This window comes from Orussus abietinus, unplaced genomic scaffold, assembly GCF_000612105.2.
Source record: "Orussus abietinus isolate OABI.00-Male unplaced genomic scaffold, Oabi_2.0 scaffold34, whole genome shotgun sequence".
Taxonomy (NCBI): domain Eukaryota; kingdom Metazoa; phylum Arthropoda; class Insecta; order Hymenoptera; family Orussidae; genus Orussus; species Orussus abietinus.
In genome coordinates, this window is record NW_019394290.1 from 369,745 (window position 1) to 383,156 (window position 13,412).

The 13,412-nt window shown below is 48.5% G+C and overlaps 2 protein-coding genes and 2 long non-coding RNA genes across 6 annotated transcripts; 1 reads left to right on the plus strand and 3 right to left on the minus strand.

Annotated features, from left to right (window-relative positions):
* The first annotated feature begins 425 nt into the window (after positions 1-425).
* On the plus strand, positions 426-9,882 carry LOC105696276 (receptor-type tyrosine-protein phosphatase S). 3 transcript variants are annotated; one of them, XM_012418642.2, is made up of 29 exons: positions 426-896; positions 957-1,112; positions 1,174-1,454; positions 1,568-1,784; positions 1,841-2,170; positions 2,233-2,583; positions 2,645-2,791; positions 2,850-2,968; positions 3,044-3,227; positions 3,973-4,034; positions 4,141-4,533; positions 4,618-4,810; positions 4,897-5,208; positions 5,282-5,526; positions 5,584-5,656; positions 5,728-6,269; positions 6,337-6,605; positions 6,663-6,951; positions 7,039-7,126; positions 7,249-7,325; positions 7,402-7,677; positions 7,770-7,967; positions 8,077-8,273; positions 8,358-8,464; positions 8,546-8,760; positions 8,817-8,945; positions 9,003-9,157; positions 9,242-9,377; positions 9,511-9,882. In XM_012418642.2, the coding sequence occupies exons 1-29, from the start codon at positions 659-661 to the stop codon at positions 9,583-9,585; spliced, it is 6,054 nt and encodes a 2,017-aa protein (XP_012274065.1). In that variant the 5' UTR covers positions 426-658; the 3' UTR covers positions 9,586-9,882. The 3 variants fall into 3 exon arrangements, with proteins under 3 accessions (XP_012274065.1, XP_012274066.1, XP_012274064.1); XM_012418643.2 differs by having other exon boundaries at positions 4,141-4,336; positions 4,415-4,533; positions 6,337-6,951; XM_012418641.2 differs by having other exon boundaries at positions 6,337-6,951.
* On the minus strand, positions 7,213-7,548 carry LOC105696281. The gene is made up of 2 exons (XR_001103706.1): positions 7,426-7,548; positions 7,213-7,345 (listed from the first exon to the last, which is right to left on the minus strand). It is a non-coding gene; the product is annotated as an uncharacterized LOC105696281 (long non-coding RNA).
* Positions 8,001-9,103, minus strand: LOC105696279. Its single transcript, XR_001103705.2, has 4 exons — positions 8,986-9,103; positions 8,566-8,709; positions 8,164-8,434; positions 8,001-8,092 (listed from the first exon to the last, which is right to left on the minus strand). It is a non-coding gene; the product is annotated as an uncharacterized LOC105696279 (long non-coding RNA).
* Positions 9,750-12,916, minus strand: LOC105696200 (ornithine decarboxylase antizyme 1; the record flags this gene model as incomplete). Its single annotated transcript, XM_012418447.2, has 3 exons — positions 9,750-11,747; positions 11,824-12,073; positions 12,785-12,916. Coding segments are annotated over 3 exons (498 nt in total), but the record flags the coding sequence as incomplete, so codon positions are not given.
* Between the last annotated feature and the right edge of the window lie 496 nt (positions 12,917-13,412).

A 13,412-nucleotide genomic window follows, 5' to 3' on the forward strand; every position in this document is an offset into this window, starting at 1 on the left:
ACCGTTAACGTTAATTGTCATCGACGGAACATTTGTAAGAACCAATTATATTTTTTGTAGAGTGTTTGCAAAGTGAATTCTCTCGGGCTTTACCGCCTGAAAACCCTAGATATCCAAAATCCAGAAGAAAATCTATATGGTCGTTTTCATTTTTGATAACCGGTATCACTAGGTATCACTAGGTCACTAGAAAATCCGCATTGAACGGCGATACTACCGAGTCGTTCCTCTCGTGCCTCCAATATGAGGAATACTAATGTGGCCATGTTCTCGAAACTGATAAAGCATGTCGGATTGATTACAAGGAAGTGACGTTTCCCTTATCGAGAACGCGCAGAGAGGAAGTCGCGTTCCTGTTGAATCCTTTCGGAATTCTGCTACCGAGTGGTTTAGTGCTCGCTGCGACGCTATCGGTGCTTCGAGAGGAAAAAAAATGCATTTTCGGGAGTTTCCTTCGCAATACGGCGACCGCTCTTTTCTGGACGTTACCACGTAGCTCTTCCACCTGTCGAGGAATCCTCCGACCTGGAGTGAGCTCCAAAAACCGCCGGAAAAATCGGCAAGTGGTCGATGAGTCACGGACGAAAAACAGAAACTCCTCGGTCGCGAGTGTCCTGAAAGAAAGTAGGGACGGATAAAATTGAAACGATCGAAAAAAATGGAAATCGCGAGACCTGTAACCGCTTCCATCCTCCTGATGGTCCTGGTGCAGCTGGTGGACGTCCTCGGCAGGTTGACGGTCGTTCGTGGTCCGATAAAAGGGCCTGGCTTTTTGGAAGCGCACAGGACAAGACGCCTCCAATGCATTTCTGAAAACGACGACAGTGCGTTGGTGTGGAACACGAACCTCAGGTGGAGTTACCCATCCTACATGAAGGACGAGACAATAATTACAGGTATGCCTCTTAAGTCGAATCCCCGGGGAATTTCGAGGTGACTCGGAAAGAAATTTTCAGACTTCAGGAGCTCTCGCGAGACTCCGGCAGGAAACATGACCTGCGCGTTCAACGAGTTCTCCACCTGCTTCGCAAGCTGGACGACGGATTCGACGTGGGAAATGGCGAATTCTCTGGAGCTTCCTACCGGACCAGTCCTGGACAGGCGATGGGAAGGTAACGAAACCGGGAGAAAATTTCACGAGACGGAATAATCGTGTCCGGCGACCTTCCGCAGATTTCAAAGAGGTGGACAACCAGGAAAACCTGGACCAGTACCAGGTAGTCGAGACAGTGAAGAGCATGGGTTCGCTGAGCTTTTCCGTGCGAGGCATCAGGGACCTGCACTTGCTCCTCTGCGAGACGACTCTATACGAGCGGGACTTTTGCTACTGGATCATCCTAGGAGGATGGAACAACACCACCTTGGCGCTTCGAAGGTGCCCGGAAGGAGTGCCTCCACCTTCGGTCTACCCCGACCTCAATTCCGAATGCAATAACTCCACCACAATTGCGAAGGTATTGCTATTATCGCGGATAGAAAAATGATATGGACAGAAGCTTTAAAACGTATAAAATTTGTATTGTAAAAAACGTATAATTAAAATGAATAAAATTGACTAAATCCCCAGTACGAGGCACTCGGCGCAGCAGAGTGGAGAACCTACACCCTGAAGTGGACGAGCGACAACCGGATGGTCCAGGAGGGCAAGGAGATCGCATTGTACGACGACACCGGGGCGATCCTCCTGTCATTCCCGAGGGGGAAGAAGACCGTAAGGAACGTCACCGATGGGTACTACTTCTTCGTGAGGAGTCCCCTGCCAGTGCGCATGAGGATTCACCTCTGTGAGTACCCTGAAGCAGGTGTCGAATGGCGAATGCTGAAGAGGTGGCCGTTTTAGACAAGTACCTGCACACCACCCGTGAAAACGAGGTGTTGACGAGTCCCCCGGAAGTCGGCCCTAACGTCTGCATGGAGATGATGGTCGCGCTTTGCCCGACCTGCTTACTGCACATGGCCCTGACGAACGAGTACAAGGACGACCTGGAGCTGCCAACGATCCGGGGCGCGACGGTCACAAGTGATCACGGTTTGCCGATGTGGCAGCACGTCCTGGTGAATGCGTCGATCTCGGGAAGCAAGGTTCGCCTGCGATTAACGAGTCGTCTCGAAGAAAGCGCCGCCAACCCCTTCTGGGCCGTGGCGCACGTCCACTCCTGCTATCCCCAGGGTAAGGTCGACGCTTTGACCCTCTTCGTGGTCCTTACCTCGTATGAGCTCGTTCTCTTCCAGAAAGCACGAGGTCGTCGGTGATGACCACCTCGGAGGACTACTCCGACGACTACTTCTGGCCCAACGTCACCTGCCAGAGGATCTTCTACCGGCAGAACTCGGTCGTACAGACCGCCCTGAAGTCGGTCAACAACCTAGGACTAAGTAAGATGAGGTATAAAATACGTCAGAAGGTAGTTTTAAAGGGGTACTTGCCCGTAGACGAACCGCTGTGTTCAGAAGGAAGAGTTGGTCCATTTTGTGCCGCTTCCTGCGATGACATCGGTAACTGGAGATGCTCCCAGGGTGCCATTTGCTACGAGAACGGCTGTCAGTGTCCCCAAGGGTACCATGGCCCGGACTGCTCGTGGTGTAAGTTCTCGACGTCTCTCATAAATTCCACCCTCTTAATTGGTTAACATCGCTTCTTCAGCCTGTTCGCGGGTTACTTTTGGATTCGGTTGCTCGAACGCTTGCGGAAGGTGCGCACACTCCAATTGTCACCCCGGCACCGGCATCTGTACCCAAGGATGCGACAGGACCACCTCCACCTACTTCGTGCCTCCCTACTGCATGATAGGTACTCACCTTGGATGATTTATCCCATTTTGCCTCGACTTCAGGGTCTCGGTTTTCAGGAATCGACCCACCATCGGCTCCTCTTTTCCTCTTCAAGAACCAGACGCACGTGAAGTTGCATCTCGACCTCCAGGAGAGCTACGGACTCATGCCATCCCATCTCCTAATCTACGTTAAGGTTATCTAAAAGCGCGTTAACATTGGGGCGAGCAATGCAATACAGGCATCTTCTTATACGGTTAAATCTCTACAGGAGAGATACGCTAACGCTACGCATACGGTCGACCAGAAGGACATCGTCTACCGAAACTCAACGACCCTGGAAGCCATCGTCGACAACCTGATGCCGGGAAAGCGATACACGGTACAGGCAGAGATCTGGGTGAACGATGTAACTATCGCAGGACATGTGACCACGGTCACTACCGATTGCTCTCGTAAGTATCATTCTTAAGGTGAAGTGAAACACCCTTCAAATCAGTCGATTCGAATACAACACTTTTTTTTAAGGGTAAAAGACCAAACTGTCCGAAACTTCGACACGTCGCTCCTGATCATCTAAGAATTGTCCTGACACATTCAAAATTTGGATTTTTTAACAACATTTTTTAACTCAGCCCAGACCGGAACCAAAATGGCGTCGAGCTCTCATATTTCGATCATCCAATTATCGAAAGCTCTGATATGAGAATCGAAAGGGTCAGGACAATTTTACGAGAATTTAGAACACTCTGGTAATCGATGAACTCGCATTTGAACGGGATAAGAGCAAAAAAAGTGTTGTATGCGCTTCTATGCTAAAACGATGGTAATACGGGGTCTCGGAGTGAAAATTTAATTGACCTGGAAATCACAGATGGCGCAGGGGGTCCCTCTGCAGTCAATTAGGGCCCCAGAAAGCTTGAATCCAGAGGATTTCTGGAGTTTTACTTCGATTTCTTGATATTTATTATACGAAAACGACAGGTGTAGTATGCCATTTGGTACAATATTCAATGTAATTCGACACAGCTGTCGATATAAAAACGAACGTCGGCATCGTAGGCATTTAGAAAAATCTTCTTTATCGACGTTGATCAAGTTCCTCGTCGTGTTTCACTTCACCTTAAACAGTGCAAAAAGATTCCCGCTGTCTAGTGGTTCGCTTACACCCAAGACACCCTTGACGTTTCACCCTTCCAGCCGGGACCAGCGTCGAGGTGGTTCCTGAAGAGACGAGCCTGAGCGTAACTATCCGGAAGGCCGTGAGTACATCTGCAATACACAGAAGAAACGGCATAAAAATCTGTTACGAAGGCGATGACGTTCTTGAAGGAAATAAAATAACTTAAGCGATCCCCGGTTCTCCAGGAACGTTACCCTTGTCCGGTGGACTGGTACAGAGTGACCCTTGAAGACGTTGAGGCAAAAGTCGTTAGGTACACGGGGCCCATCGAAAATTTCCTATTCACCATGACGAATCTGACCGCGTTCACCTTCTACAGGGTATTGGTTGGTAACGAGGACCTGGTGGTGTTCTCCAAAGAAGTGAGAACCAACGAAGGAGGTAGGTGCTCTTCCAGGAAGCTCCGAGAGCGAAGAGACGCTTCGGCGAGGATTCAGACATTTCTTTGGACATTCTTAGCACCCACTCCAGTGAGGACTCTCCAAGTGACCTCGCTGGTTCCCGATCGAGTTCGTCTGGGATGGAACAGTCCGGCAACGATAAGAGGACACTTCACCAAGTACAAAGTATTTCTTTGGGTAAGACCAGCTACCCTGGTACCAAAGACACGATTTCCAAGATGGCGCCTGTATGACCTAAAACAGAATATCGTTGATTTTTAGAACCTTAATTTAAAAGGCTGCCAGGACGCGGGTCGGCCGAGTCCCAGGCAGGAGCAGAAAACCCTGACGACGACCACGAATTCCATCACCCTGACGAACTTGCATCCTTACGCGGAATACGAGGTGTCGGTCATGGCTTGCACCTCTAAGTGCGGTCCACCGGAGAATTTAAGGTTCTCTACCGATCCCACCGGTAAACACCTCCATTTTATTCCCCACTAGGGGGTGAGTATATGTAATAAAAAATATAACGCTTCTGCGACTGCGAAATCTGTCCAGAAATCGCGACCTCGGTCGTCGGCAATCTGCGAGTGGAAGAGGAAAACCTGAAGTGGGACTATCCAGTGGACTGCTCGACAATTTCCGGGCCGATTGCGGTTGTTAAATTGCTCCTCGAAGGGGTAGATCAGGAGGTGCAGAATTATCAAGGAATCAGGCAGACCGGGATGTGGTTTTTGTCTTTGAGCAAGTTCCCGCCGACGATTTACGGCGCCCAGAGGTACAGAGTGCGAGCGTACATAATTAGGAGGTACCATGGGAAGTACAACGAATCGGTCTACCAGGATCTGATCTTCGTGACCAGGCCGAAAGGTTCGAGCTTTCTACTAGATTCTACTTGATTCTACCAGTCGCTTCATTTTTAATAACGTGATTTTACCCGTAGCTCCTCCCGCCGTGAGGAACCTGGAAATCTTCGAGGTGGACATCCAGGAGGCGGCGATACACCTGAGGTGGCAAAAACCGTCTCCACCGACGAACGGGGAAATAGTCGAATATGCCGTGACGTTTCTAACTGAAAAATCGTCATTCAGGGCGAAAACGGTCCACGTAAACGAAATTTGCGAATTCTGGCCGGATTATTTCTGCGCTAAGGTCTTGATACCATTCGCGGTGTATCCGCAGGTGGAGGTAAGGAGTTGACGCAGGTTGAAATCCGATTCAAAGTGATCACTTGACGTTTCCCAGGTGAGGGCCGGCAACAGAAACGTGTCGGAGCTTGGAGCACCTTCGACGATTCCTAACAGACAGAGTGAAACAGGTGATGAGTACGGATTAATACCTGTGAAGAAGACATTTGCACGAGTTCTAATCGGAAGTGCGTCTTTGCAGAGCCCGACGCTCCTGGAAAGATCGTCGGGGAAGCCATGGATAAAGGAAGAGTCAACCTCACCTGGACGCATCCTTGGAGAACCGGCGGCAGGATCAAAAAGTTCGCCATCGAGATCCTGATGAAGTCGACGAGGCTGCGCCAGGATCCGACCCATTGGAGAGTGACCAGGATCGAGGAACACCTGGTCCAGAAGTACGAGTCCAAGTACTCGAAGGAGTTGAACCTGTTGCCCTCCTCCGTCTTCAGGATCGACGTCCGGGGAGTCACCCTCGGGAACCTGCGCGGCGCTCCTGCAGAAGTCGACCTGGAGACGCCGACGTCGTTGAGGTTCTCCCAGGACCTGAAGACAGAGATCCGAGACATGGACTCCACCGTCTCCATACTTATTCCAGAGGTCGTCAACGACACCAGGGGTAGCATCATGCACGTGATCGTCAAAGGACCCAGACCCTGCGAACAGTTCTCCAAGGTGGAGGCAAACCTCGCCGCGAAGGCGAACGTGGAGTACTACGAGGTCGCCTGGAGAGCGGCGACCTTCTCGGTGAAGATCAATCCTTTTCTAGGTCTTCTTCAGGGTGACGTCGAGATAAATAAATCTTTCCTTCCAGACGGAGGAATTCGTGGGCCGGGAATTTATCCTAGGGGACAACAAGATCTACGGAGGGGCTACCAATTGCATCCTGCACCCTGAAGAGTCCTACGAGGTTGCAGTAGTGGTGCAGGAGAATCCGGAGACTGGCAGAGGAAGGACCATCGTGACGAGGACTTCCTTGCTGAGGATCGGCCAGGTGCCCAGTCGACCCGAAGCGTGGGCCATTCCGTTGGTCTCCTTCCTGGTGTTGGCGATTTCAGGGACCGTCTTCTACTTCTATCGCAGGTATTTTCTCTCAGGAGGACCATCGCGTGGGTTCTTCAGGGCGCTTCTTCCTTCCAGGAGACCTAAACCAGAGAAGGACACGGAACTGACGGGGACTGCGGAAAGTCCTGTCAAGAGCTGTGCAGAAATGAAAAATCCTTCGCCAAGTCCTGTAGAGTCTCGAAAGCTCTCGCGTAGTCCTAGTCCAGAGGATAGCGAGTCCTTCGCATCCAGCACGTCGGAGATCCCTGAAAATTCAAAGGAGACATTGAAGGAAACGGAGCCATCCTCGCTGGTTAAAGTCAAGGATTTCGAGGACTACGTGAAAAATGCTATAGAAAGCGAGGCGCTGGACGAACAGTACTCGGTGAGTTGGACTGGTCTACTTTGAAGTAGTACAGCCAGGTCTTACCTGGACTCCGTATTTTGACGCTGTTCCTCATAAATTTTTCAGATCTTCCCTAGAGGTCAAACGAAGCCATGGGACTATGGGAAATTGCCGGAGAACAAGTCGAAGAACAGATATGGGAATTTAATCGCTTGTAAGGGACTTCTGCCCTCTCTTCCAGTAGCTCTTCCACTTCGGGAGAAAGGAAAGAACATACGAAATTGAAAGGACAACCACTAGGAGTCTTAACAATTTTTTTTTCTTCAATATTTGCAGACGACGAGACGCGGGTCATCCTGAAGAAGCTCCCCGACGACCCCTACTCCGACTACATTAACGCCAACTACATAAGGGTACCGCAGCGGATGAGTTTCTACAATTTTCCTTAAAATTAAACTTTTTAAATTAATCCACCTTCCATCTCAAAAGGGGTTCAGAAAGGAGAAGGCTTACATCGCCACACAGGGGCCGAAGCCCAACACGGTGCTGGACTTCTGGAGGATGATCTGGCAAGAGGAGGTCCTGATAATCTGCATATTGGCGAACGTCATAGAGAGCGGGAAGACGAAATGCGAGCAATACTGGCCCGACGTCGGAAGGAAAAAAAAATACGGCGAGGTGACCGTCTTCAACGCCCGCCACAACGTCTTCGCCGACTACACCTTCAGGTTGTTCCACGTCTCCTGCGGAGCGGAGACCCGGAAGGTGCGCTTTTGTTCTTAATTTAATCCGTAATTTAATCCTGCGAATAATTCTTCATTTAATCCCGGGACCTGGAACCTCCTCAATTTTTGCAGATCGAGCACCTGCATTACACCGCATGGCCTGATCATGGGGTCCCGATGTACACGCATTCGGTGGTAGCGTACTTGAAGAAGCTCCTGGCGACTCCTTCGGGAAAGGGACCAGTGGTGGTCCATTGCAGTGCCGGGGTCGGCAGAACCGGGACCATCATCCTCTGCGACATTTGCCTCCGCCGTGCAGCTGCCGAAGGGGTGAGATCGACGCCACCTAAAAGAAAAGGAAAAATAAAAGATATACAAAAGTCTAAACTCCGAAATGTCTTACGGAGTCACCTTCAGGTTCGAGGACCTCTTCTTCCAGGTCGTGGACGTCCTCGCTGAAACGGAAGCGTTAAGGAGTCAAAGAGCGAACATGGTGGACAACAAGCAGCAGTATTTGCTCGCCCACCTGGCTCTGATGGAGTGTCTCTTGTCCTTGCCAACCACATTACCGTGTAATGGAACCTTGCTGACCAGGATCAAGGAGCTGAAGCAGCAGCTGCCGATCCAACGTCAGAGGTGAACAAAAAGTACCTTGCTCCAAATTTCTGGTAGTGTCCAAAAGAAAGATGCACCTCTGTATATACATTTTTTCTTCCGCAGGCTTCAAGACACTTCCTGGCAGGACGAAGCTCTGCAGCCGTCCACCTTGATGAAGGCCTTGTCCGACGACAACAGGTCTAAAAACAGATACCCCGAGTTAGCTTCTGGTTCGAATATTCCTCCTATTGAAATTCGTCTTAAAATTCACGTATCACGTGCCCGTTCATAATTCCTGAATTTGTCTCCAGAGAGACTGAACCGAGTTTACCTGAAGAGGTACCCGCCGAGCGACCTCGAGAGCGACTACATCTCAGGGGTCTACGTCGACGGGGTGAGATCTCAGAGCCAATATTTCGCATCCCAGCTCCCCTTGCCGTCGACCCTCGCCGACTTCTGGAGAATGATAGCAGAGCTGAAAGTAGAACTGATAGTGATGCTTCAACCTCCCGACCCACGAGACCCGGTAAGTCAGAAAAGAAGCGTCTTCGAGAACGTCCTGGAGAAAAAACATCCTTCCAGACCTGCTGCGAGATCGCAGCGGAAACTGGGGAATTCAAGCCGACCCCATTCCTGACCGTCACGACGAAGGAATCGGTGGACACGGAACATTACACTTCCGTTAAGCTATCGCTCACCGACCACTCGCAGGTGCGTCCTTAATCATGGGTTTACCTGTCGCTGTACTTACATATTCACATTTCATAGAAGCCCCTTCGGAATCAGCCGATCACGATACTCTCCACCAAGGGGTGGAAACCGGGAAGGAACCAGGAACCACCACCACCCATAACGTTGGTGTCCTTGTGGCAGGCAACGGAGAGGATCCCCAGGGGAGATGGACCGATGGTCACCCTGTGCCAGTAAGGACGAGCCCTCGGAAGAGTACATCCACCTTTGATCAGGGTGCCTTATCTATTTCACATAAAATTATAATTACATTCTAGCGACGGTATCACGGGATGTGGACTTTTCCTGGCGATGAGTTTCCTCCTGGAGAGGATGACGGTCGAGAGGGAGTGCGACGTTTGTCTGGCGATTAGGGCGGTTCGCAGATCAAGACCGGAGTTTGTGCAACCCTTGGTAAATTATACAGTAAATAATTACACGCGGATAAATGACGATGCGTAAACAATGATATAAAAATGGAATCGCACCAATGATCGTGTGGAAATTATCGGGAAAAATTGATGCCACTTTTTCTCTTCTCTCACAGGAGCAGTTCGAGTACCTGTACGACGTTACGGTCACGTACATGCAGTACTTTGAAACGTATGCAAATTTCAGTTAGTGATCCGCGAAAACAGGGACTGCTTGTCATTCAATAATGACCTCGACCTGAGATTTAAATCATTAATAAAAGTGTACGAACAACCGCTTTTAATTTCATGACGCACTCCCAACTCCCTAGAAATGTTATCTTAACGTAACGTGAAAAGATATGGTATAGTGAACTTTTTTTTTTTTTCTTTATTATTTAGCAATTACGCCTTCATGTACGAATAATAAATGTAGCATACAGTAGGATCTTCCATGTAAGTGTGTGTGTATGTGTATTTCGTATAATACTAAAAACCACGGACCGAGACATAAAGAAAAATTCGCCGTTCACTCGATTTAAGAGTTCGGCCAATGTGTACCGAATACCACCTGCTTTCTTTCATTTATATCATACACGATGAATAAATGTCAGGACAAAATAGAACATCGATCGCATAAACTGAAAGTGCGATGGGTCCACTTCGCTTACTACTACTTATACACCTAACGGACTACTGCATCTCATCATTTTTTTTTTGTATTTTCCATTGTTTAGTTTTACGTTTTTTTCGTGACTTTTTCATTACATATCCCCATGGCGTCTGTTACCAAGTCAACCCTAAAGAACGCATTTATTAGCAAGAACTCTTCAATGTTAATCGATTGGGAATTACCATTAATAATCTTAACACCTAACTCTAGAAATATAACCAAAGGGACAACTAAAATCCATACTTAGGCTACACCCTGACGACAATGTTATTTATAATTATACGTATATTCGTAAAGTAATAAGGAAAAAATTATGGTAATATTAACAAGGATAAGTAATAACAACGACAGTATCGACGGACCCCGATAAAGTACCTAGGGTTAAATGGAAATTGTACAAAAAGATGTTAATCCCGGGAATACTGTGCCACGAGTTACAATTTCTACCGTTTCGGACGTTATGACGTCAAGCTTGCATTTTCATTAAAAAAAAAATAAAATAAAAATGGAAATAATACCGCATTTAACGAGATCTTCGTACAATGCTAAGAAAAATGTTAATTTCGTAGGAAATTAATTCACTTATCACCGCAGTCCACGTGAAGGTGTATCATACCGCGATTTGAAGCAAAAAAAAAAAATTTACGAATCGGCCATGAATTTTCATAACGTGATATTAAATGGTCGCCGTTTTGCGAGGTTTTTTTTTTTCTATTTTACAACGCGACTCGTGTAAAGGCTCGAAAAGGCTTAATCGAAATCCACACTTCGGAATGATAATCAGGATATATCGTTAATCTAACGTGACAAATCCGTGCACATAAGACAAAGGAAAAAAAAAAAAAATAGACACAGCAGAAAGCGGCTGGGGCTGCGAATAATTGTACAAAGTCTCGGAGAAATACCAAGTACCGACTCCTCAAAGGTGTAAACGATCGTGCCAACTGTCGTTAATAACTAACATTAAGTAAAGAGTACCTACACATATCACCATGCGATTAACACGACTTACGACCACGGTAATACCCAACCTGCCACAATTAACACCGAGCTTTGTCGATAATAAATTCCTTTACCTTCCACGATAACGCGAGAATCATAGCGAGCGCGTCTTCAAACTCGATCTTGTTAGTCTCAGAATGACATATTCAAGAGGATGTCCCATTTGATTTGTTGAAAGCCTTCGTTACGTACGGAGTTCTACGAACCTGACTATCGTTTCCGTTCGCGATCCGGAAACCGTTTAAACGTTCCCTCCAGCTTTACGCAGCGACTAACAAATAAACCCGCAATTAGAATAACATCCCCCATTGATCGAACGGGCGGAAGAAACCCAGGAGTAGAATTTTGAGGTAAGGGTTTGAAGTATAAAGAAAAGATCGCTGTTTAGCGGTTCCCGAGGGACACGAGGGGGACCGCAGCACAATGGCACGCACAGCGAAATAAAGTGATTCTAAAACCGATCGAGACCCGATCGAAGCTCCGACTTCCTCGTTTCCCGAGAGGGTAGAGCTCCTAGAGTTCGACCGGGTGTACAAGGTGCGCGTCGCTGCGTCAAACTTAAGAGAAACGAATCGTAGGTGGACTACTCGATGGCGTAGAGCATGTAGAGGTTGCCGGCGTCGCTGCCGGGCGGGACCAGGGCATGGGTCGGTGGAAGGACCGAGAAGCCCAAGAACATGAAGGTGCGCACCAGCATGGCTAAAAAAGTGAGAACCCGGTTACAAAGACTCGTTCTGAAAAGGCGCGCCGACAGTGTCAAGGGAACCATAATCACCTCTATCGGTGCGCTCCTTGCGGAGGCACACGACGATGTTGGTGCAGTGCAGCACCTCCTCGGCGTACTCCAGGAGAGAGACGAATCCCTCCTTGGATCCCTCCGGCAGGAGGCAGCTCGGTACCCTGATATAGAGGCAGCCTCGCCATACGACGGTCTCCCATTCGACGGAGGTGCTCTCCGTCAGGTGGAGGGAGAACGTCAGGCGCAGCGATTCGTTGTCTTTGACGGCTTTCAACAAGTCATCCTCCTGGAAGGTCCCGGTTAAGGTAAAGTGAAACACGCCGAGGAACTTGATCAACGTCGATAAAGAAGATTTTTCTAACTGCCTACGTTGCCGACGTTCGTTTTTATATCGACAGGTGGGTCGAATTATATTGGGTATTGTACCAAATGGCATATTCCACCTGTCGTTTTCGTACAATAATTATAAAGAAATCGAAGTGAAACTCCAGAAATCCTCTGGATTCATGCCTTCCGGGGCCCTAATTGACTGCGAAGGGACCCCCTGCGACATCTGTGATTTCCAGGTCAATTAAATTTTCCCTCCGAGACCCCGTATTGCCATCCTTTTAGCATAGAAGCGCATACAACACTTTTTTGCCTTTATCCCGGTCAAATGCGAGTTTATCGATTACCAGAGTGTTCTAAATTGTCGTAAAATTGTCCTGATCCTTTCGATTCTCACATCAGAGCCGATCGAAATATGAGAGCTCAACGCCATTTTGGTTCTGGTCTGGACTGAGTTAAAAAAATTGTTTGAAAAATCCAAATTTTCAATGTGTCAGGACAATTCTTAGATGATTAGGAGTGACGTGTCAAAGTTTCGGACAGTTTGGTCTAATACCCTTAAAAAAAAAGAGTTGTATTCGAATTGACTGATTTGAAGGATGTTTCACTTCACCTTAAACGGTTATAAATTGATGCGCCTCCACCTCCTCTTTCTAGTCGGAGTACCTACTTGCACAATGCGGGAGCTCACAGAGAGCTGACTCTGCTTGATCCCCACGCCGCGGCTCTCTGTGTTGACTGTGGATACAGACAATGCGGCATGGGGCACATCAGGACCACCACAGAGGCCCCACGCCCAGCGTTATGCAGTAGTGCTGCTGCTGCCCGAAACCTTCTTCCAAACCCTCCTCCATGCACTTGCTCGTCTCGCTGAAATCATGGCTACTGTAATATTCCAGTCGACGTCCGACCTCGCCGCCACCTTTCGCGGCATTTTGCAATACCTTCCAGGATGGAGAATTAGGGGGGACATTCGAACATCTGCGAGATATATCTCAAAGTAGACCAAAGTCAATTTTTCCAAGGACTAGGAATTTTCTCTAAATAGGAACTAGCTCCTTCCTATCGAGGAACGGCGTACCCGCGTCTTGCGACTTTCCCCCGAGATTTCCATCCGAGACCGATCTCACGCGCTGCCAAAATTCCCACCAGGGAAAGCCTCTTACATAAAGTCTCGACACATCACGTCGCGCACCTATTTTTAGCGTAATTGTCCCCCGGCGGAAAAGTACGCGCACTTGGCGCGCAATAGAAAAAGTCACCCGCAGAAATTCCGCTCAGCCCGGACCGTTCGCGGA

Bases quoted from the DNA above. Each gene is read 5' to 3' on its own strand.
- LOC105696276 (XM_012418641.2), top strand. From the start codon at position 659: ATGGAAATCGCGAGACCTGTAACCGCTTCCATCCTCCTGATGGTCCTG. The intron at 2,969-3,043 runs GTTATCTAAAAG...AAATCTCTACAG, and splicing joins ATCTCCTAATCTACGTTAAG to GAGAGATACGCTAACGCTAC. The intron at 9,158-9,241 runs GTAAGGACGAGC...ATTACATTCTAG, and splicing joins CCGATGGTCACCCTGTGCCA to CGACGGTATCACGGGATGTG.